The 24213-nt window shown below is 48.1% G+C and overlaps 1 protein-coding gene across 1 annotated transcript in view; it reads right to left on the reverse strand.

Annotated features, from left to right (window-relative positions):
* Positions 1-8719: 8719 nt before the first annotated feature.
* nwd1 (NACHT and WD repeat domain containing 1) overlaps positions 8720-24213 on the reverse strand; it is a 34501-nt gene continuing 19007 nt past the window's right edge. The window contains exons 16-20 of the mRNA XM_075484523.1: positions 16470-16618; positions 15836-16109; positions 11874-12433; positions 10564-10669; positions 8720-9039 (exon numbers count right to left, since the gene is read on the reverse strand). Coding sequence (XP_075340638.1) covers positions 8720-9039; positions 10564-10669; positions 11874-12433; positions 15836-16109; positions 16470-16618 — 1409 coding nt within the window. The remainder of the gene's footprint in view (positions 9040-10563; positions 10670-11873; positions 12434-15835; positions 16110-16469; positions 16619-24213) is intronic.

Below are 24213 nucleotides of genomic sequence, written 5' to 3' on the forward strand. Positions count from 1 at the left end.
GTAGTATCTGTAGAGTCTGTAGAGTCTGTAGTATCTGTAGAGTCTGTAGTATCTGTAGAGTCTGTAGTATCTGCAGTATCTGTAGAGTCTGTAGAGTCTGTAGTATCTGTAGAGTCTGTAGTATCTGTAGTATCTGTAGAGTCTGTAGTATCTGTAGAGTCTGTAGAGTCTGTAGTATCTGTAGTATCTGTAGTATCTGTAGAGTCTGTAGTATCTGTAGTATCTGTAGAGTCTGTAGTATCTGTAGAGTCTGTAGTATCTGTAGTATCTGTAGAGTCTGTAGTATCTGTAGAGTCTGTAGTATCTGTAGAGTCTGTAGTATCTGTAGTATCTGTAGTATCTGTAGAGTCTGTAGAGTCTGTAGTATCTGTAGTATCTGTAGAGTCTGTAGAGTCTGTAGAGTCTGTAGAGTCTGTAGTATCTGTAGTATCTGTAGTATCTGTAGAATCTGTAGAGTCTGTAGAGTCTGTAGTATCTGTAGTATCTGTAGTATCTGTAGAGTCTGTAGTATCTGTAGAGTCTGTAGAGTCTGTAGTATCTGTAGTATCTGTAGTATCTGTAGAATCTGTAGAGTCTGTAGAGTCTGTAGTATCTGTAGTATCTGTAGTATCTGTAGAGTCTGTAGTATCTGTAGAATCTGTAGTATCTGTAGAGTCTGTAGTATCTGTAGTATCTGTAGTATCTGTAGAGTCTGTAGTATCTGTAGAATCTGTAGTATCTGTAGTATCTGTAGAGTCTGTAGTATCTGTAGTATCTGTAGTATCTGTAGAGTCTGTAGTATCTGTAGAGTCTGTAGAGTCTGTAGTATCTGTAGTATCTGTAGAATCTGTAGTATCTGTAGTATCTGTAGTATCTGTAGTATCTGTAGAGTCTGTAGTATCTGTAGTATCTGTAGAGTCTGTAGTATCTGTAGTATCTGTAGAGTCTGTAGTATCTGTAGAGTCTGTAGAGTCTGTAGTATCTGTAGAGTCTGTAGTATCTGTAGTATCTGTAGAGTCTGTAGTATCTGTAGTATCTGTAGAGTCTGTAGTATCTATAGTATCTGTAGTATCTGTAGAGTCTGTAGAGTCTGTAGAGTCTGTAGTATCTGTAGTATCTGTAGAGTCTGTACTATCTGTAGTATCTGTAGAGTCTGTAGTATCTGTAGTATCTGTAGAGTCTGTAGAATCTGTAGTATCTGTAGTATCTGTAGTATCTGTAGAGTCTGTAGAGTCTGTAGTATCTGTAGTATCTGTAGAGTCTGTAGTATCTGTAGTATCTGTAGTATCTGTAGAGTCTGTAGAGTCTGTAGTATCTGTAGTATCTGTAGAGTCTGTAGAGTCTGTAGTATCTGTAGAGTCTGTAGTATCTGTAGTATCTGTAGAATCTGTAGAGTCTGTAGAGTCTGTAGTATCTGTAGTATCTGTAGTATCTGTAGAGTCTGTAGTATCTGTAGTATCTGTAGTATCTGTAGAGTCTGTAGTATCTGTAGTATCTGTAGAGTCTGTAGTATCTGTAGAGTCTGTAGTATCTGTAGTATCTGTAGAGTCTGTAGTATCTGTAGAGTCTGTAGTATCTGTAGTATCTGTAGAGTCTGTAGTATCTGCAGTATCTGTAGAGTCTGTAGAGTCTGTAGTATCTGTAGAGTCTGTAGTATCTGTAGTATCTGTAGAGTCTGTAGTATCTGTAGAGTCTGTAGAGTCTGTAGTATCTGTAGTATCTGTAGTATCTGTAGAGTCTGTAGTATCTGTAGTATCTGTAGAGTCTGTAGTATCTGTAGAGTCTGTAGTATCTGTAGAGTCTGTAGAGTCTGTAGTATCTGTAGAGTCTGTAGTATCTGTAGAGTCTGTAGAGTCTGTAGTATCTGTAGTATCTGTAGTATCTGTAGAGTCTGTAGTATCTGTAGAGTCTGTAGAGTCTGTAGTATCTGTAGAGTCTGTAGTATCTGTAGAGTCTGTAGTATCTGTAGTATCTGTAGAATCTGTAGAGTCTGTAGTATCTGTAGAGTCTGTAGTATCTGTAGTATCTGTAGAGTCTGTAGTATCTGCAGTATCTGTAGAGTCTGTAGAGTCTGTAGTATCTGTAGAGTCTGTAGTATCTGTAGTATCTGTAGAGTCTGTAGTATCTGTAGAGTCTGTAGAGTCTGTAGTATCTGTAGTATCTGTAGTATCTGTAGAGTCTGTAGTATCTGTAGTATCTGTAGAGTCTGTAGTATCTGTAGAGTCTGTAGTATCTGTAGAGTCTGTAGTATCTGTAGTATCTGTAGAGTCTGTAGTATCTGTAGAGTCTGTAGTATCTGTAGTATCTGTAGAGTCTGTAGTATCTGTAGAGTCTGTAGTATCTGTAGTATCTGTAGAGTCTGTAGAGTCTGTAGTATCTGTAGAGTCTGTAGTATCTGTAGAGTCTGTAGTATCTGCAGTATCTGTAGAGTCTGTAGAGTCTGTAGTATCTGTAGAGTCTGTAGTATCTGTAGTATCTGTAGAGTCTGTAGTATCTGTAGAGTCTGTAGAGTCTGTAGTATCTGTAGTATCTGTAGTATCTGTAGAGTCTGTAGTATCTGTAGTATCTGTAGAGTCTGTAGTATCTGTAGAGTCTGTAGTATCTGTAGTATCTGTAGAGTCTGTAGTATCTGTAGAGTCTGTAGTATCTGTAGAGTCTGTAGTATCTGTAGTATCTGTAGTATCTGTAGAGTCTGTAGAGTCTGTAGTATCTGTAGTATCTGTAGAGTCTGTAGAGTCTGTAGAATCTGTAGAGTCTGTAGAGTCTGTAGTATCTGTAGTATCTGTAGTATCTGTAGAATCTGTAGAGTCTGTAGTATCTGTAGAATCTGTAGTATCTGTAGAGTCTGTAGTATCTGTAGTATCTGTAGTATCTGTAGAGTCTGTAGTATCTGTAGAATCTGTAGTATCTGTAGTATCTGTAGAGTCTGTAGTATCTGTAGTATCTGTAGTATCTGTAGAGTCTGTAGTATCTGTAGAGTCTGTAGTATCTGTAGAGTCTGTAGAGTCTGTAGTATCTGTAGTATCTGTAGAATCTGTAGTATCTGTAGTATCTGTAGTATCTGTAGTATCTGTAGAGTCTGTAGTATCTGTAGTATCTGTAGAGTCTGTAGTATCTGTAGTATCTGTAGAGTCTGTAGTATCTGTAGAGTCTGTAGAGTCTGTAGTATCTGTAGAGTCTGTAGTATCTGTAGTATCTGTAGAGTCTGTAGTATCTGTAGTATCTGTAGAGTCTGTAGTATCTATAGTATCTGTAGTATCTGTAGAGTCTGTAGAGTCTGTAGAGTCTGTAGTATCTGTAGTATCTGTAGAGTCTGTACTATCTGTAGTATCTGTAGAGTCTGTAGAGTCTGTAGAGTCTGTAGTATCTGTAGTATCTGTAGAGTCTGTAGTATCTGTAGTATCTGTAGTATCTGTAGAGTCTGTAGAGTCTGTAGAGTCTGTAGTATCTATAGTATCTGTAGTATCTGTAGAGTCTGTAGAGTCTGTAGAGTCTGTAGTATCTGTAGTATCTGTAGTATCTGTAGAGTCTGTAGTATCTATAGTATCTGTAGTATCTGTAGAGTCTGTAGAGTCTGTAGAGTCTGTAGTATCTGTAGTATCTGTAGAGTCTGTACTATCTGTAGTATCTGTAGAGTCTGTAGAGTCTGTAGAGTCTGTAGTATCTGTAGTATCTGTAGAGTCTGTAGTATCTGTAGTATCTGTAGAGTCTGTAGAATCTGTAGTATCTGTAGTATCTGTAGTATCTGTAGAGTCTGTAGAGTCTGTAGTATCTGTAGTATCTGTAGAGTCTGTAGTATCTGTAGTATCTGTAGTATCTGTAGAGTCTGTAGAGTCTGTAGTATCTGTAGTATCTGTAGAGTCTGTAGAGTCTGTAGTATCTGTAGAGTCTGTAGTATCTGTAGTATCTGTAGAATCTGTAGAGTCTGTAGAGTCTGTAGTATCTGTAGTATCTGTAGTATCTGTAGAGTCTGTAGTATCTGTAGTATCTGTAGTATCTGTAGAGTCTGTAGTATCTGTAGTATCTGTAGAGTCTGTAGTATCTGTAGAGTCTGTAGTATCTGTAGAATCTGTAGTATCTGTAGTATCTGTAGTATCTGTAGAGTCTGTAGTATCTGTAGTATCTGTACAGTCTGTAGTATCTGTAGTATCTGTAGTATCTGTACAGTCTGTAGTATCTGTAGTATCTGTATTATCTGTAGTATCTGTAGTATCTGTAGAAGAAGCAGCCAGCAGGTCTTACCTGTCTGGGCCACGGCGTCTCCAGCAGCCAGCAGCAAACAGGACGTCAGCACAGAGACTTTCCCCATCTCTAACTGAGCTGAGCAGGGAAACACAGCGAGTGTTGGTGGTGTTCACGGTGTCTGTGGATGGGCAGGTCAGCTGTTAATGTTTAACTCAGACTCTGCTCTGCCTCCTCTCAGCTGAACATTTCGCTCTTTAAACGTCTTCATGTGTGTGCAGAGCGTTGGGAGCTCAGTCGGGCTGCTTTACCTTTGGTTTTCTGCAGAAAACTGAGGACGCCTTCATGTTTAGGACTCTTCACAGTATGTCCTGTTTACACGCTGTTGCTAAGGTAACCAGAGTTTGTTCAGGAGAGAGTTTCTACAGATCACATTCATTATGGGTGCCAATGCCGAATAGCCTAGAAATCTAGACGCCCCTAGCGACTGCAAATTGAATTTGCTCCCGGGTGAGTCTAGTCACTTGTGGTCGTTTTGCGAGGCTGAAAATCGAAACTTAATCGGGCCAATCAAATGGTGATTAGCAGGGTCGGGGGCGGGGCTACCTAGTGACGACAGAGGTGCGACGTTTCAGTGTGTAGTTCCAGAGAGAGGTAAACAATGGCTGCGCCCAGCCAACAGGCTTTCCATTTGGCTTTGGCAGCGACTCTAGAAGATTTAAATTTACAGTTTTCTTTGTGAGACGAACAGATAACTGCACTTAAGTTTTTCTTGAAAAAAAGGACGTTTTCGGAGTTTTCCCCACCGGGTACGGTAAAAGTTTAATTTACCAATCCTTCTTCATCGCTCTGATTGGTTGTTGCGCCATCCTATTCCGTGGCGTTGAGTGCAGAGGCAACTTAACAGACAACCGTTTATCCCGCCCACACTGCTATCCAGCGTCACCAGACCTGTACAGCTTTTTGCTGTACGGGTCTGGCTTGCTAGGCTAAATGCCGAAGGCATTAGACACACATATTACTCTGTTGCCAGACTCTTATTCTTCCGTTTCCGTCATGAATTTCGGCGCGCTGCTAGTCTAGCAGCGATGGTCCGACCGGCATAAAAAGCACGCCGCTGCGTGCGCATCGACCTTGATCGGTGTGCTATGATGTTTGGCTCTCATAGGTCGAAAAGAATTCCGGCAAAATGGGAAAACGTGGGAAAATTGTGGATGGGAAAATGCATTGAAAATTCAAAAATATGGGCAGTTTTTGGCAGTTTGGCACCCTATTTTCGAGGCCTTATAACTCAGCCATAAAGCATAACAGAGACCCCATTCAAAGTTTATATGTGACAGGAGACTCTCGGCTTTAACTGAACTAAAGGGCTTGTTGATACATTATACAGCTTTGACACAACGGCAGTTTACATTTTAGGAAGACTACATCTCGGCTCAGGTGTCTCTCCCACTCAGATCCTCACTCAAAAATTGATAGTAATACAGCACAGATGATTTCAGTGGTTTGTTCTCATGGATCTTTGTCATTGTGACACATCTAAGGCATTCTGACCAGATACCCAAACCACCTCAACTGGCCCTGTCGATGTGGAGATGTAGCGACTCATTTCCACAGCTTGTATCTGCCGCTCTAACCGACAGTGCTGTTGTTCTTCAGCTGATTCCGCGATGGAGGCTGGATGTGTGAGAGGACAAGGTGATGTGGGGAGTTGGTGCCTCTGTTTGGCACGAGTCCATCAGGAACCGTGGCAGGTTCACCATGCATGTGTGAAACAGGCTGAATCAGGCCCAATGACCCGGTAAGCCACACTCCCATAGCCCCTCCCACACACTCCCATAGCCCCTCCCACCTACTCCCATAGCCCCTCCCACACACTCCCAAAGCCCCTCCCACCTACTCCCATAACCCCTCCCACACACTCCCAAAGCCCCTCCCACCTACTCCCATAGCCCCTCCCACACACTCCCAAAGCCCCTCCCACCTACTCCCATAGCCCTCCCACACACTCCCAAAGCCCCTCCCACCTACTCCCATAGCCCCTCCCACCTGCTCCCATAGCCCCTCCCACACACTCCCAAAGCCCCTCCCACCTACTCCCATAGCCCCTCCCACCTGCTCCCATAGCCCCTCCCACACACTCCTAAAGCCCCTCCCATCTACTCCCAAAGCCCCTCCCACCTACTCCCAAAGCCCCTCCCACCTACTCCCAAAGCCCCTCCCACACACTCCCAAAGCCCCTCCCACCTGCTCCCATAGCCCCTCCCACCTACTCCCATAGCCCTCCCACACACTCCCAAAGCCCCTCCCACCTGCTCCCATAGCCCCTCCCACCTACTCCCAGAGCCCTCCCACACACTCCCAAAGCCCCTCCCACCTACTCCCATAGCCCCTCCCACACCCTCACATTTAAACCACACAAGGAGTCACAAAGTGTTTAATCAAGACAAAAACAACCTAAGCAGCAGGTTGCTGAGCATGTGCAGCAGGTTACTGAGCATGTGCAGCAGGTTACTGAGCATGTGCAGCAGGTTGCTGAGCATGTGCAGCAGGTTACTGAGCATGTGCAGCAGGTTACTGAGCATGTGCAGCAGGTTACTGAGCATGTGCAGCAGGTTGCTGAGCATGTGCAGCAGGTTGCTGAGCATGTGCAGCAGGTTGCTGAGCATGTGCAGCAGGTTACTGAGCATGTGCAGCAGGTTGCTGAGCATGTGCAGCAGGTTACTGAGCATGTGCAGCAGGTTGCTGAGCATGTGCAGCAGGTTACTGAGCATGTGCAGCAGGTTACTGAGCAGCAGGTTACTGAGCATGTGCAGCAGGTGTGCAGCAGGTTGCTGAGCATGTGCAGCAGGTTACTGAGCAGCAGGTTGCTGAGCATGTGCAGCAGGTTACTGAGCAGCAGGTTGCTGAGCATGTGCAGCAGGTTACTGAGCAGCAGGTTGCTGAGCATGTGCAGCAGGTTGCTGAGCATGTGCAGCAGGTTGCTGAGCATGTGCAGCAGGTTGCTGAGCATGTGCAGCAGGTTGCTGAGCATGTGCAGCAGGTTACTGAGCATGTGCAGCAGGTTACTGAGCATGTGCAGCAGGTTACTGAGCATGTGCAGCAGGTTACTGAGCATGTGCAGCAGGTTACTGAGCATGTGCAGCAGGTTGCTGAGCATGTGCAGCAGGTTGCTGAGCATGTGCAGCAGGTTACTGAGCATGTGCAGCAGGTTACTGAGCATGTGCAGCAGGTTACTGAGCAGCAGGTTACTGAGCATGTGCAGCAGGTTACTGAGCATGTGCAGCAGGTTACTGAGCATGTGCAGCAGGTTACTGAGCATGTGCAGCAGGTTACTGAGCATGTGCAGCAGGTTACTGAGCATGTGCAGCAGGTTACTGAGCATGTGCAGCAGGTTACTGAGCATGTGCAGCAGGTTGCTGAGCATGTGCAGCAGGTTACTGAGCATGTGCAGCAGGTTGCTGAGCATGTGCAGCAGGTTACTGAGCATGTGCAGCAGGTTGCTGAGCATGTGCAGCAGGTTGCTGAGCATGTGCAGCAGGTTACTGAGCATGTGCAGCAGGTTGCTGAGCATGTGCAGCAGGTTACTGAGCATGTGCAGCAGGTTGCTGAGCATGTGCAGCAGGTTGCTGAGCATGTGCAGCAGGTTACTGAGCATGTGCAGCAGGTTGCTGAGCATGTGCAGCAGGTTACTGAGCATGTGCAGCAGGTTACTGAGCATGTGCAGCAGGTTACTGAGCAGCAGGTTGCTGAGCATGTGCAGCAGGTTACTGAGCATGTGCAGCAGGTTACTGAGCATGTGCAGCAGGTTACTGAGCAGCAGGTTGCTGAGCATGTGCAGCAGGTTACTGAGCATGTGCAGCAGGTTACTGAGCATGTGCAGCAGGTGTGCAGCAGGTTACTGAGCATGTGCAGCAGGTTACTGAGCATGTGCAGCAGGTTACTGAGCATGTGCAGCAGGTTACTGAGCAGCAGGTTGCTGAGCATGTGCAGCAGGTTACTGAGCAGCAGGTTGCTGAGCATGTGCAGCAGGTTACTGAGCAGCAGGTTGCTGAGCATGTGCAGCAGGTTACTGAGCATGTGCAGCAGGTTACTGAGCATGTGCAGCAGGTTGCTGAGCATGTGCAGCAGGTTACTGAGCATGTGCAGCAGGTTACTGAGCATGTGCAGCAGGTTCCTGAGCATGTGCAGCAGGTTACTGAGCAGCAGGTTACTGAGCATGTGCAGCAGGTTACTGAGCATGTGCAGCAGGTTACTGAGCATGTGCAGCAGGTGTGCAGCAGGTTACTGAGCATGTGCAGCAGGTTACTGAGCATGTGCAGCAGGTTACTGAGCATGTGCAGCAGGTTGCTGAGCATGTGCAGCAGGTTACTGAGCAGCAGGTTACTGAGCATGTGCAGCAGGTGTGCAGCAGGTTACTGAGCATGTGCAGCAGGTTTACAGGGTAGCAGGGTACATGCGCATTAACTTGGAATAAAACCTTTCAGTAAAACTACATTTTTCCTCATTTCTTGGGACCGGCTGGAGGCCCGGGAGCCTGAGTTTGGACCCCGGAGTCCTACAGCACGATGCAGGCGGAGGAGGGTTTGTCTCCGAACATGTCGAGGTTCAGGTTGAACTGGGCCGGGTTGAAGTCCCTGAGGTCAGACGCAGAGTTCTGCGGGCTGTTCTGCGGGCTGGGCTGGACTTTGTCTCTGGAGGTGACCCGGTAGTGGGCCTTTATGTGCTTCAGTGGGTTGTAGTCTGGGCTGATGTGGTCCGGACAGCGGAACTCCTCCCTGATGACGGAACCCTGCTGGGACAACGCCACGAAGCCCTTCCTGAAGGTCACCATCCGGACGGCGGGGGAGTAGACGCACTGAACGTACAGCAGCTGTCCTGATGGGAGGAAACAGGAAGTCACATGACACATTCAGACACGAGTCGCAGAGCTCAGAGCATCTCTGCTGACAAACGTGTGGTTCTGTTGGACAGCGCTCCCAACTGGCTCCGCCCACATGTGGAGATCCCCAGGGTCACATCCAGAAATTTGGTCCAATTTGGTCCATTTTTAGCAAACAGAAGGTTTCACTCCACCAGCTTCCTGTTTCAGACTTCAGGGTCCGACTTGATTTCATCCATCATGTTTTAAAGTATTTTTATTTCACAGCCTTTTGGTTCATCTCTTCGTGTTTTTTTTTTTTAACCCCTTCAGACCCTGCGTCCATTGGAATGGACATGACATATTTCTGTCTCTAAACCAATAAATACTCTGTAATTTAATGATGCCAGCAGTGCATGTTACTGATTGGATCCTGATTTTCCAATCACAATCATTTCATGACATTGAGCTCTGAGAGAGTGACAGACATCAGACAAGACGAGCAGAGAGGGAAGAGTAAGGGCCCATTTTCAATCAAAAATATCAATTTATGTTCATGCTGGCCAATTAAATTTGCTCTCAGTGTAATTGTAACAGTTACAAGTGATAATATTTGAAGTTATTTTGAATATATATCATATCATTAATTCATAGGATTTTTTCAAAGTCTGATGTCCATTGCAATGGATATCAGGAGTTGGGCGGGTTCAGCTAACACTCACATGTTTAGTGTCAGTATGTAAATATACAACATACCTGTAAGTTTTTAATTTTCATACAGTTTACTATGGGAAAAACAGATTTTTCAGGTAATCTTATCTGCAGTCACACATCTATTGTGATCATGTGCATGTTCAGATTGCTTTATTTCTGTATCTTCTTGCAGGCTCCGCGTTTTCCTGGTGATGACCTCACTGCTGTTCCCTACCAACTCTGTGATACACCATAAAGTTAATGTGCATGTTAAAAACTGTACACAGACTCAAAACCATGCAAACATCCAGTTCCAGATGTTTAGGTCATACCATATTGGTTACCATGTGGAAAAACTCAGCATTATTTTCCTTAGGTTTTTATGACATTTTACGCCCATTTTGTCGTGGCGTCCATTGGAATGGACATGAAAAAATACTATTAAAAACATGAGATATCAAAAATGGGTTTTTTGCACTTTGTTTTTACGTTGGAGAGGAGTCAGAATCAGTTTGAAATTTTTTTTTTTTTCAGCCAAAAAAATGCAGGTCTGATTTTTTGGGGCTTTTTATGCCTTTAATGGACAGGACAGCTGGAGAGAGACAGGAAGCAGGCAGCAGAGAGAGGGGAAAGACACGCAGCACAGGGCCGCTCAGTGCGGGAGCCGAACCGGGGCCGGCTGCAGCGAGGACTGTAGCCTCTGTACATGGGGCGGCTGCTTAACCCACTACGCCACCGACCGCCCCATCTCTTCGTGTTTTAAGATTCTTTCCTAAATGAAACTGAACTGATCCTGATCCACACGCTTGGCCTGATAAAAACCACGTTCACCACACCTGAACACTCACCTGAGGCCACGTCCCACACTTTGATGGTTCTGTCCAGAGATCCGGTGAAGACGAAGCGGTCGCTGTTGGAGAACGCGGCGGAGAGGACGCCCTCGAAGAAGAAGCCCTGATGGTGACAGCAGAGGAGGAAACTGAAACCCACGAAAGGCCTCGAACCACTTCACCGGCAGCCTGTTACTACGGTGATGTCATATCACCATAGTAACAGGATAACACGCATACACAATTTTTGTTATCTCAATCTGGCTCCCCTGTGCTGGCCTTGGCTGCCAGCTGCAACTTCTTCTCCTGGTTGTTATGTAAATAAGATGCTCTGCCCTATGAGTAGGGATGGGAATTGATAAGATTTTTACGATTCCAATTCCATTTTCCATTCTGCTTAACGATTCGGTTCTTTGTCGGTTCCCTTATCGATTCTCATTTGGAGAAAAAGGACAACAAACCGGTCGATCAGCATCAACTTTGTTTAGTTTAGAAGTAACACGAGTCGTGACCTCACAAACCCAACAACGGTGAGGTCCACATTGGTCTATCCTGGCCTGGGTAATTGAACTCTTCCTGCTCTGGTGAAAGGAGAAGCTGGAGGTAGAGGTGAACTGGGGGTAGTACCACCAGCCTCTGGCTCTGAGCCAGTCAGGCTCTGTCTCTCATGATTTCATCTAAATGTAATGCCTGAGAAGGCATTCATTTAACCTTAACCGTTACTAACAGCAGCTTTTACAATCAGGCAAATGCTGCTAACATGATAGGCAGTGTTTGTTAGTTAGTTAGTTACCTGCAGTGTTAGCCGAGGACATGCTAACGTTGCTAACGTTGCTGGGTTCAGATTCACCAACGTTAGTCCGGAGCGGATCGAAAACGCGACATTCATTCATAGTTATTGCATGTTGGTAGTATTTCCTCCCTTTGGTGAAATATTCACTTTGCCAGTTGCCCTGTTGTCGTCTTTTTTAGGGATGTGTAACCAAACTTTCGAGCGTTTGTACCGCTTGGGCGCCATGTTTACTGTTGACTGCTGGCTGCGCTGGACTCGCCACGCAACGCTGCGTGGTGACGTCATTCGCGCCCACTGGGATCGATAAGGGAATCGTTTGCAAAACCGCCAAAATGATTCCAAGGAATTGAAACACTGGGAACCGGTTCTCAACAAGAACCGGTTTTCGATTCCCATCCCTAATGGCCACGGTCACCTGTCTCCCTTGTTTTGTTTTTATGTCGTCTGTCTGGAACTGCTTGTAATTTCCCCCTCGGGGGATTAATGAAGTATTTTGAATAGAATTGAATATTGAATCCATCTGAGCGGCTCTGACCTTGTACTCCATGGTGTGGTCCAGGACCGGCGGGTTCAGGGCCCACAGCCTCTGCACGGCGTCCTCGGAGCCCACCAGGGCGTGCGTCCCCTGGTTGCTCGCCGTCACGCAGCTCACTCTGCTGCGATGAGGCTGCAGGTCGTGGTCGCCGCCGCCGCCGCCGCCGAAGTGGTGCAGCTTGACCTCGCCGCAGCCCGTCCCGTACAGCAGCCGGCGGTCGGGCAGCAGGGCCATGGCGGACGGCGGGGCGTGCAGCAGCGACAGCGACAGCCTCTCCAGGGGCCCCTCCACCGTGGGGAAGCTGTCTCTGGTGGTGACCTCGAACAGACACACCGAGTCCTCGTAGGCCACCGCCACGTGTTTCTCCGGGCCGCTGACGGCCAGGCACAGCACCCCAGACAGGCTCTCCGGAGGGGGGATGCAGAGCGTCTCCTGGGGCAGGTCTAACGGGTAGATGAGGACGGTGCCGCTGGTCAGGCCGCAGAGGAGCAGCCGTTTGCTCTGAGCCAGCTCCAGGCAGCAAACCTCAGCGGACACGGGCAGGCGCTGCACCAGGGAGCCTGCAGGGGGCAGCAGAGGGTTCAGGGGGCAGCAGAGGGTTCAGACAGAGAGCCTGCAGGGGGCAGCAGAGGGTTCAGACAGGGAGCCTGCAGGGGGCAGCAGAGGGTTCAGACAGGGAGCCTGCAGGGGGCAGCAGAGGGTTCAGGGGGCAGCAGAGGGTTCACACAGAGAGCCTGCAGGGGGCAGCAGAGGGTTCACACAGAGAGCCTGCAGGGGGCAGCAGAGGGTTCAGACAGGGAGCCTGCAGGGGGCAGCAGAGGGGTCAGACAGAGAGCCTGCAGGGGGCAGCAGAGGGTTCAGACAGAGAGCCTGCAGGGGGCAGCAGAGGGTTCAGACAGGGAGCCTGCAGGGGGCAGCAGAGGGTTCAGACAGGGAGCCTGCAGGGGGCAGCAGAGGGTTCGGAGTCGGTGGTGGCTGCCTCCGTGTGGAGGTGGGCTGGGCCATTTGGACTAAACATAAAATCTCGATTAGCCTAGAAATCTAGACGCCCCTAGCGACTGCAAATTGAATTTGCTCCCGGGCTGGTGTACTCACTTGTGGTCGTTTTGCGAGGCTGAAAATCGAAACTTAATCGGGCCAATCAAATGGTGAGGAGCGGGGTCGGAGGCGGGGCTACCTAGTGACGACAGAGGTGCGACGTTTCAGTGTGTAGTTCCAGAGAGAGGTAAACAGTGGCTGCGCCCAGCCAACAGTCTTTCCATTTGGCTTTGGCAGCGACTCTAGAAGATTTAAATTTACAGTTTTCTTTGTGAGACGAACAGATAACTGCACTTAAGTTTTTCTTGAAAAAAAAGGATGTTTTCGGAGAATAATATTCTTTCCTCTCGGACATTAGACTACACTCCACCATGTACTTTCCGTCGCGCTGACTACGTAATCCTTCTTCATCGCTCTGATTGGTTGTTGCGCCATCCTATTGCGTGGCGTTGAGTGCAGAGGCAACTAAACAGACAACCGTTTATCCCGCCCACACCAGCTTTTTGCTGTACGGGTCTGGCTTGCTAGGCTAAATCTTGATTGTTTTTCTAACTAATTTTCGATTTAAAGCTCGATTTTTTTTCTGTTTTCTCTGTTCAGCAAGTCTTGTAACCCTGGGGCTATTACTTCACCAGTATGGCCGCCCAGGAAGTGTGACGTCTGCAGGCACATGGCTCACAGGGCCTGTTCTCCGTCAATAAAATGCACGGTCAGACTCAAACATGGGTGTGTGGTCCGGCTGGACTGTAGGTCGGTAGTGGTGGAATAATAAACTATGTTTTGCAACTGCTCTGCGACTATAGCTCTTGTTTTCTTAGATACATTGGGCAAACTGTGGCGAAATGCCTGGGGCGGGGCAGTTGATACTTCGGGTCTATCGTTTGCAGCATCTTAATGAAGCCGTTTTTCTACGGTATAGATGGTGTTGTGGCCATTTATGTTTTGTAAGTCATGGGTTCTATCGGTTTGGTTTTCTTTGGGATATTGGAATATACTTTGGTTGATTTGGAGTCAAGATCTGGGGTTCATTTTTGTATTTGAGATTGTTTAAATTATTTTGGTGACTTTTAAACACACCGGGGGCTCTTTTTTGTTGGTCAAATGTCCGGTTTGAGGACGGGAGGTGGTAGTTGAATGATTTTTTTAACCACATTTACATCTTGTTAAATTCAAATGAGTTAACTTTCGTTTTCATCTAAATTGTAAGAATTTTTTTGTTATTGTTTTGTTCATATTTTTTTGTTGGTAAAAAAATAAACTACACATATTTTAACAATTGAAGTGTGTGCAAGAACACAACCACATGCTGCCACCCACAGACTTTGTTGGAAAATATAATTTGGAAATTTAAAAGGCCGCCACAGATGGGGACCATATCTTTTGCTATGTAATATGTCACTGCATCTCGTGATGTCACGAGAGGCTGCATGTGGATGCTACGTTCCAGGGAGATGGCTTCAACCAAAACTCGCCATGGCTCCATCTGGTGGTGGAGTGGAGAACTGCACCCCTCTCCATAAGGCATCTCAACACAGCTGTGGCCACTGAGAGCTGATGATTGCTTGAGCTCAGGAGCTCAGTGTTGCATTTTCTCAGATGGGGAGCTGCTGTTGGGAGAGATTGGCTTGTGGATCCTTTCACTGTGGAAACTCTTATGGACTGTTTTTCTCACGGTGGAATGCCTGGGAACTACTCACCTGGAAACATACCTGGAAGCACGTGTGAGTGACTTTGTTTAACACTGCCAGAGAGACTGAGCAAGTGAAGATTTCTGTTGAAAAGACTTTTGGTTTGAAGAAGATTCATTTAAGTTCCCCTTTAAAGAGCCACTGGCCAAGATTTATGTTGGATGTTTACAAAGAAGACCTTTGTTTTAAGTTATGAACTTTGATACCCTTTGTTAAACTTCCCCAAGTACAAAATTAAAACTTGAAATTTATTTGAAAACTGGTGTCCTCGCACTACTTGAACTGCCCTGCTGATAACTTGCCTCTCGTGGTATCACAATCTATGATGGCCTGCCACCGGGGCCCTTTCTGGTCATAAGGAATGGCTGTTGCCATGGTTACCTGCTTTTCTGCAGGCACTTTGTGGCTTGAGCTAGCATCTGCATCTCTTAGCGCTGCACAGGTGCTGGAATAAGTTTGTTGTGTTCCCATGTTCTTCCTACAAACTTTCCACAGAACAGTTGTTGTTTCCACGTCTGACCTCTTGTACCCGAACCCGCTTCCATACAACCGAAGTAGAGCCATTTTTAGGAAGGAGTTCTTCTTCCTCTCTGTTTGTTGACATTTTTATTGCCTGCTACGTCTGTCGGTGCCGCGGGGAATGTGATCGTATGGAGTCCCTTAAAGCAAAGCAAATCTGCAGAGTCTAGAAATGTTTTTAAATCGCCATTTTTCAGTTCCGCCATTTCCAAAACCGTAGGAAAATAAAATTGCGGTTTAATATTTAAACCAAAAAAAAATCGCCCAGCCTAAGTGTGGAGGCATCAAAGTCTGACCGGCTCCTCCTAACATATGAAAGAGTTTCTAATGTTCCATTCATCCCGACCTGTCAGACTGTTCCAGCTGATGACCCACACACTCCCATAGCCCCTCCCACCTACTCCCAAAGCCCCTCCCACCTACTCCCATAGCCCCTCCCACCTACTCCCATAGCCCCTCCCACCTACTCCCATAGCCCCTCCCACCTACTCACATAGCCCCTCCCACCTACTCTCAAAGCCCCTCCCACCTACTCCCATAGCCCCTCCCACAAACTCTCAAAGCCCCTCCCACCTACTCTCATAGCCCCTCCCACCTACTCTCAAAGCCCCTCCCACCTACTCCCATAGCCCCTCCCACCTACTCCCATAGCCCCTCCCACAAACTCTCAAAGCCCCTCCCACCTACTCCCATAGCCCCCGTTCCGTTCATCCCGACCTGTCAGGCTGTTCCAGCTGATGACCTCCCTCTGGCTCTGATGGCGCACGTAGAAAACCTGATCGCCGTCTTTGGTGATGGCGACGTGGGCGGAGCCTGCGGGGATGTGGGCTGCGGGTCTGTGGCGGGCGTCGTACTCCAAACTCCAGAGCCGGATGCAGGCCGCGGCCGACGAGGCCGAAACCAGGAACCCGTCGCAGAAAAGCACCGAAGTGACGGGAGCGTCCGAACCGCAGAGCGCGTCCAGCAGCGCTCCGGTGGTCACCGACCAGATCTGCGGTCAGAGGCCAGAGGTCAGAGGTCAGAGGTCGCTTTATTAGCTGCAGAGCTTCCCTGGTTTCATCTGACCCAAAACATTTAGACCCTTTTTCTGAATTATTTCCAGGTTTAAACCCGTGAGACGGATGTCAGCTGGAGGTTGAAGAGGTCAGAGGTTAAAGAGATCAGAGGTCAAAGAGGTCTAAGAGGTCTAAGAGGTTAAAGAGGTTAAAGAGGTTAAAGAGATCAGAGGTTAAAGAGATCAGAGGTCGAAGAGGTCAGAGGTCAAAGAGGTTAAAGAGATCAGAGGTCAGAGGTCGAAGAGGTCAGAGGTTAAAGAGATCAGAGGTCAAAGAGGTCTAAGAGGTTAGCTCACTCGGATCAGCTGGTCTGCTGCCCCGGAGGCGACATGTCGGCGGTCTGAGGAGACGCAGGCGGACAAAACGCTGTCATCGTGCTGCAGGTCGAGGAATCTGTCCACCGAGTCGCTGTTAATGTTGAAGAGGCTCAGAGTTCGATCACAGCCTGCAGGACAGAGACCAGAGACTGAGACCAGAGACTGAGACCAGAGACTGAGACCAGAGACTGAGACCAGAGACTGAGACCAGAGACTGAGACCAGAGACCAGAGACTGAGACCAGAGACTGAGACCAGAGACCAGAGACTGAAACCAGAGACCAGAGACAGAGACTGAAACCAGAGACTGAAACCAGAGACCAGAGACTGAAACCAGAGACTGAGACCAGAGACTGAAACCAGAGACCAGAGACAGAGACTGAAACCAGAGACCAGAGACAGAGACTGAAACCAGAGACCAGAGACAGAGACTGAAACCAGAGACCAGAGACAGAGACTGAAACCAGAGACTGAAACCAGAGACCAGAGACCAGAGACTGAAACCAGAGACCAGAGACTGAAACCAGAGACTGAAACCAGAGACCAGAGACAGAGACTGAAACCAGAGACTGAAACCAGAGACCAGAGACTGAAACCAGAGACCAGAGACTGAAACCAGAGAACAGAGAACAGAGACTGAAACCAGAGAACAGAGACTGAAACCAGAGACCAGAGACTAGAGACTGAAACCAGAGAACAGAGAACAGAGACTGAAACCAGAGACCAGAGACTAAAACCAGAGACCAGAGACCAGAGACTAAAACCAGAGACCAGAGAACAGAGACTGAAACCAGAGACCAGAGAACAGAGACTGAAACCAGAGACCAGAGAACAGAGACCGAAACCAGAGACCAGAGACTAGAGACTGAAACCAGAGACTAGAGACTGAAACCAGAGACTAGAGACTGAAACCAGAGAACAGAGAACAGAGACTGAAACCAGAGACCAGAGACTAAAACCAGAGACCAGAGAACAGAGACTGAAACCAGAGACCAGAGAACAGAGACTGAAACCAGAGACCAGAGAACAGAGACCGAAACCAGAGACCAGAGACTAGAGACTGAAACCAGAGACTAGAGACTGAAACCAGAGACTAGAGACTGAAACCAGAGACCAGAGACAGAGACTGAAACCAGAGACTGAAACCAGAGACCAGAGACCAGAGACTGAAACCAGAGACCAGAGACTGAAACCAGAGACCAGAGACTGAAACCAGAGACCAGAGACTGAAACCAGAGACCAGAGACCAGAGACTGAAACCAGAGACCAGAGACTGAAACCAGAGACCAGAGACTGAAACCAGAGACTGAAACCAGAGACCAGAGACTGAAACCAGAGACTGAAACCAGAGACCAGAGACCAGAGACTGAAACCAGAGACCAGAGACTGAAACCAGAGACCAGAGACTGAAACCAGAGACCGAAACCAGAGACCAGAGACCAGAGACTGAAACCAGAGACCAGAGACTGAAACCAGAGACCAGAGACCAGAGACTGAAACCAGAGAACAGAGAACAGAGAACAGAGACTGAAACCAGAGACCAGAGAACAGAGACTGAAACCAGAGACCAGAGACTAGAGACTGAAACCAGAGACTAGAGACTGAAACCAGAGACCAGAGACTAGAGACTGAAACCAGAGACCAGAGACCAGAGACTGAAACCAGAGACTGAAACCAGAGACCAGAGACAGAGACTGAAACCAGAGACTGAAACCAGAGACCAGAGACTGAAACCAGAGACCAGAGACTGAAACCAGAGAACAGAGAACAGAGACTGAAACCAGAGAACAGAGACTGAAACCAGAGAACAGAGACTGAAACCAGAGACCAGAGACTGAAACCAGAGACCAGAGACTAGAGACTGAAACCAGAGAACAGAGAACAGAGACTGAGACCAGAGACTAAAACCAGAGACCAGAGAACAGAGACTGAAACCAGAGACCAGAGAACAGAGACCGAAACCAGAGACCAGAGACTAGAGACTGAAACCAGAGACTAGAGACTGAAACCAGAGACTAGAGACTGAAACCAGAGACCAGAGACAGAGACTGAAACCAGAGACTGAAACCAGAGACCAGAGACCAGAGACTGAAACCAGAGACCAGAGACCAGAGACTGAAACCAGAGACCAGAGACCAGAGACTGAAACCAGAGACCAGAGACCAGAGACTGAAACCAGAGACCAGAGACCAGAGACTGAAACCAGAGACCAGAGACTGAAACCAGAGACCAGAGACCGAAACCAGAGACTGAAACCAGAGACCAGAGACTGAAACCAGAGACCAGAGACTGAAACCAGAGACTGAAACCAGAGACCAGAGACTGAAACCAGAGACTGAAACCAGAGACCAGAGACCAGAGACTGAAACCAGAGACCAGAGACTGAAACCAGAGACCAGAGACTGAAACCAGAGACTGAAACCAGAGACCAGAGACCAGAGACTGAAACCAGAGACCAGAGACTGAAACCAGAGACCAGAGACTGAAACCAGAGAACAGAGAACAGAGACTGAAACCAGAGAACAGAGAACAGAGACTGAAACCAGAGAACAGAGACTGAAACCAGAGACCAGAGACTAGAGACTGAAACCAGAGAACAGAGAACAGAGACTGAAACCAGAGACCAGAGACTAAAACCAGAGACCAGAGAACAGAGACTGAAACCAGAGACCAGAGACCAGAGACTGAAACCAGAGAACAGAGACTGAAACCAGAGACCAGAGAACAGAGACTGAAACCAGAGACCAGAGACTAGAGACTGAAACCAGAGACTAGAGACTGAAACCAGAGACCAGAGACTAGAGACTGAAACCAGAGACCAGAGACTAGAGACTGAAACCAGAGACCAGAGACAGAGACTGAAACCAGAGACCAGAGACAGAGACTGAAACCAGAGACCAGAGACCAGAGACTGAAACCAGAGACCAGAGACCAGAGACTGAAACCAGAGACCAGAGACCAGAGACTGAAACCAGAGACCAGAGACCAGAGACTGAAACCAGAGACCAGAGACCAGAGACTGAAACCAGAGACCGAAACCAGAGACCAGAGACTGAAACCAGAGACCAGAGACCAGAGACTGAAACCAGAGACCAGAGACCAGAGACTGAAACCAGAGACCAGAGACCAGAGACTGAAACCAGAGACCAGAGACTGAAACCAGAGACCAGAGAACAGAGACTGAAACCAGAGACCAGAGAACAGAGACTGAAACCAGAGACCAGAGACTAGAGACTGAAACCAGAGACCAGAGACAGAGACTGAAACCAGAGACCAGAGACAGAGACTGAAACCAGAGACCAGAGACAGAGACTGAAACCAGAGACCAGAGACTGAAACCAGAGACTAGAGACTGAAACCAGAGACCAGAGACAGAGACCAGAGACTGAAACCAGAGACCAGAGACAGAGACCAGAGACAGAAACCAGAGACCAGAGACCAGAGACAGAAACCAGAGACCAGAGACAGAAACCAGAGACCAGAGACCAGAGACTGAAACCAGAGACCAGAGACCAGAGACTGAAACCAGAGACCAGAGACCAGAGACTGAAACCAGAGACCAGAGACCAGAGACTGAAACCAGAGACCAGAGACCAGAGACTGAAACCAGAGACCAGAGAACAGAGACTGAAACCAGAGAACAGAGAACAGAGACTGAGAACAGAGACTGAAACCAGAGACCAGAGACTAGAGACTGAAACCAGAGACCAGAGACTAGAGACTGAAACCAGAGACCAGAGACAGAGACTGAAACCAGAGACCAGAGACAGAGACTGAAACCAGAGACCAGAGACCAGAGACTGAAACCAGAGACCAGAGACCAGAGACTGAAACCAGAGACCAGAGACCAGAGACTGAAACCAGAGACCAGAGACCAGAGACTGAAACCAGAGACCAGAGACCAGAGACTGAAACCAGAGACCGAAACCAGAGACCAGAGACTGAAACCAGAGACCAGAGACCAGAGACTGAAACCAGAGACCAGAGACCAGAGACTGAAACCAGAGACCAGAGACCAGAGACTGAAACCAGAGACCAGAGACTGAAACCAGAGACCAGAGAACAGAGACTGAAACCAGAGACCAGAGAACAGAGACTGAAACCAGAGACCAGAGACTAGAGACTGAAACCAGAGACCAGAGACAGAGACTGAAACCAGAGACCAGAGACAGAGACTGAAACCAGAGACCAGAGACAGAGACTGAAACCAGAGACCAGAGACTGAAACCAGAGACTAGAGACTGAAACCAGAGACCAGAGACAGAGACCAGAGACTGAAACCAGAGACCAGAGACAGAGACCAGAGACAGAAACCAGAGACCAGAGACCAGAGACAGAAACCAGAGACCAGAGACAGAAACCAGAGACCAGAGACCAGAGACTGAAACCAGAGACCAGAGACCAGAGACTGAAACCAGAGACCAGAGACCAGAGACTGAAACCAGAGACCAGAGACCAGAGACTGAAACCAGAGACCAGAGACCAGAGACTGAAACCAGAGACCAGAGAACAGAGACTGAAACCAGAGAACAGAGAACAGAGACTGAGAACAGAGACTGAAACCAGAGACCAGAGACTAGAGACTGAAACCAGAGACCAGAGACTAGAGACTGAAACCAGAGACCAGAGACAGAGACTGAAACCAGAGACCAGAGACAGAGACTGAAACCAGAGACCAGAGACAGAGACTGAAACCAGAGACCAGAGACAGAGACTGAAACCAGAGACCAGAGACAGAGACTGAAACCAGAGACCAGAGACAGAGACTGAAACCAGAGACCAGAGACCAGAGACTGAAACCAGAGACCAGAGACCAGAGACTGAAACCAGAGACCAGAGACCAGAGACTGAAACCAGAGACCAGAGACCAGAGACTGAAACCAGAGACCAGAGACCAGAGACTGAAACCAGAGACCAGAGACTGAAACCAGAGACCGAAACCAGAGACCAGAGACTGAAACCAGAGACCAGAGACTGAAACCAGAGACCAGAGAACAGAGACTGAAACCAGAGACCAGAGAACAGAGACTGAAACCAGAGACCAGAGACTAGAGACTGAAACCAGAGACCAGAGACTAGAGACTGAAACCAGAGACCAGAGACTAGAGACTGAAACCAGAGACCAGAGACTAGAGACTGAAACCAGAGACCAGAGACTAGAGACTGAAACCAGAGACCAGAGACAGAGACTGAAACCAGAGACAGAGACTGAAACCAGAGACCAGAGACTGAAACCAGAGACCAGAGACTGAAACCAGAGACCAGAGACCAGAGACTGAAACCAGAGACCAGAGAACAGAGACTGAAACCAGAGACCAGAGAACAGAGACTGAAACCAGAGACCAGAGACTAGAGACTGAAACCAGAGACTAGAGACCAGAGACTGAAACCAGAGACTAGAGACTGAAACCAGAGACCAGAGACTGAAACCAGAGACCAGAGACTGAAACCAGAGACTAGAGACCAGAGACTGAAACCAGAGACCAGAGACTGAAACCAGAGACTAGAGACTGAAACCAGAGACCAGAGACAGAGACCAGAGACAGAGACTAGAGACAGACAGAGACCAGAGACAGAGACCAGAGACAGAGACTAGAGACAGACAGAGACCAGAGACAGAGACCAGAGACTGAGACCAGAGACCAGAGACTGAGACCAGAGACCAGAGACTGAGACCAGAGACCAGAGACTGAGACCAGAGACCAGAGACTGAAACCAGAGACCAGAGACAGAGACTAGAGACAGAGACCAGAGACTGAAACCAGAGACCAGAGACTGAAACCAGAGACCAGAGACAGAGACCAGAGACAGAGACTAGAGACAGAGACTAGAGACAGAGACTAGAGACAGAGACTAGAGACAGAGACTAGAGACAGAGACTAGAGACAGACAGAGACCAGAGACTAGAGACTGAAACCAGAGACCAGAGACAGAGACCAGAGACAGAGACCAGAGACAGAAACCAGAGACCAGAGACCAGAGACAGAAACCAGAGACCAGAGACCAGAGACAGAAACCAGAGACCAGAGACCAGAGACAGAAACCAGAGACCAGAGACCAGAGACTGAAACCAGAGACCAGAGACCAGAGACTGAAACCAGAGACCAGAGACCAGAGACTGAAACCAGAGACCAGAGACCAGAGACTGAAACCAGAGACCAGAGACCAGAGACTGAAACCAGAGAACAGAGAACAGAGACTGAAACCAGAGAACAGAGAACAGAGACTGAGAACAGAGACTGAAACCAGAGACCAGAGACTAGAGACTGAAACCAGAGACCAGAGACAGAGACTGAAACCAGAGACCAGAGACAGAGACTGAAACCAGAGACCAGAGACAGAGACTGAAACCAGAGACCAGAGACAGAGACTGAAACCAGAGACCAGAGACAGAGACTGAAACCAGAGACCAGAGACAGAGACTGAAACCAGAGACTGAAACCAGAGACCAGAGACCAGAGACTGAAACCAGAGACCAGAGACCGAGACTGAAACCAGAGACCAGAGACCGAGACTGAAACCAGAGACAGAGACTGAAACCAGAGACCAGAGACAGAGACTGAAACCAGAGACCAGAGACAGAGACTGAAACCAGAGACCAGAGACAGAGACTGAAACCAGAGACCAGAGACAGAGACTGAGACCAGAGACTGAAACCAGAGACCAGAGACTGAAACCAGAGACCAGAGACTGAAACCAGAGACCAGAGACCGAAACCAGAGACCAGAGACCGAAACCAGAGACCAGAGACTGAAACCAGAGAACAGAGACTGAAACCAGAGACCAGAGACCAGAGACTGAAACCAGAGAACAGAGACCAGAGACTAGAGACTGAAACCAGAGACTAGAGACTGAAACCAGAGACCAGAGACTAGAGACTGAAACCAGAGACCAGAGACTAGAGACTGAAACCAGAGACCAGAGACTAGAGACTGAAACCAGAGACCAGAGACTAGAGACTGAAACCAGAGACCAGAGACAGAGACTGAAACCAGAGACAGAGACTGAAACCAGAGACCAGAGACAGAGACTGAAACCAGAGACCAGAGACAGAGACTGAAACCAGAGACTGAAACCAGAGACCAGAGACTGAAACCAGAGACCAGAGACCAGAGACTGAAACCAGAGACTGAAACCAGAGACCAGAGACCAGAGACTGAAACCAGAGACTGAAACCAGAGACCAGAGACCAGAGACTGAAACCAGAGACTGAAACCAGAGACCAGAGACCAGAGACTGAAACCAGAGACTGAAACCAGAGACCAGAGAACAGAGAACAGAGACTGAAACCAGAGACCAGAGAACAGAGACTGAAACCAGAGACCAGAGACTAGAGACTGAAACCAGAGACCAGAGACAGAGACTGAAACCAGAGACAGAGACTGAAACCAGAGACCAGAGACAGAGACTGAAACCAGAGACCAGAGACAGAGACTGAAACCAGAGACTGAAACCAGAGACCAGAGACTGAAACCAGAGACCAGAGACCAGAGACTGAAACCAGAGACTGAAACCAGAGACCAGAGACCAGAGACTGAAACCAGAGACTGAAACCAGAGACCAGAGACCAGAGACTGAAACCAGAGACTGAAACCAGAGACCAGAGACCAGAGACTGAAACCAGAGACTGAAACCAGAGACCAGAGAACAGAGAACAGAGACTGAAACCAGAGACCAGAGAACAGAGACTGAAACCAGAGACCAGAGACTAGAGACTGAAACCA

This window comes from Odontesthes bonariensis, chromosome 15 (genome assembly GCF_027942865.1).
Source record: "Odontesthes bonariensis isolate fOdoBon6 chromosome 15, fOdoBon6.hap1, whole genome shotgun sequence".
Classification (NCBI taxonomy): domain Eukaryota; kingdom Metazoa; phylum Chordata; class Actinopteri; order Atheriniformes; family Atherinopsidae; genus Odontesthes; species Odontesthes bonariensis.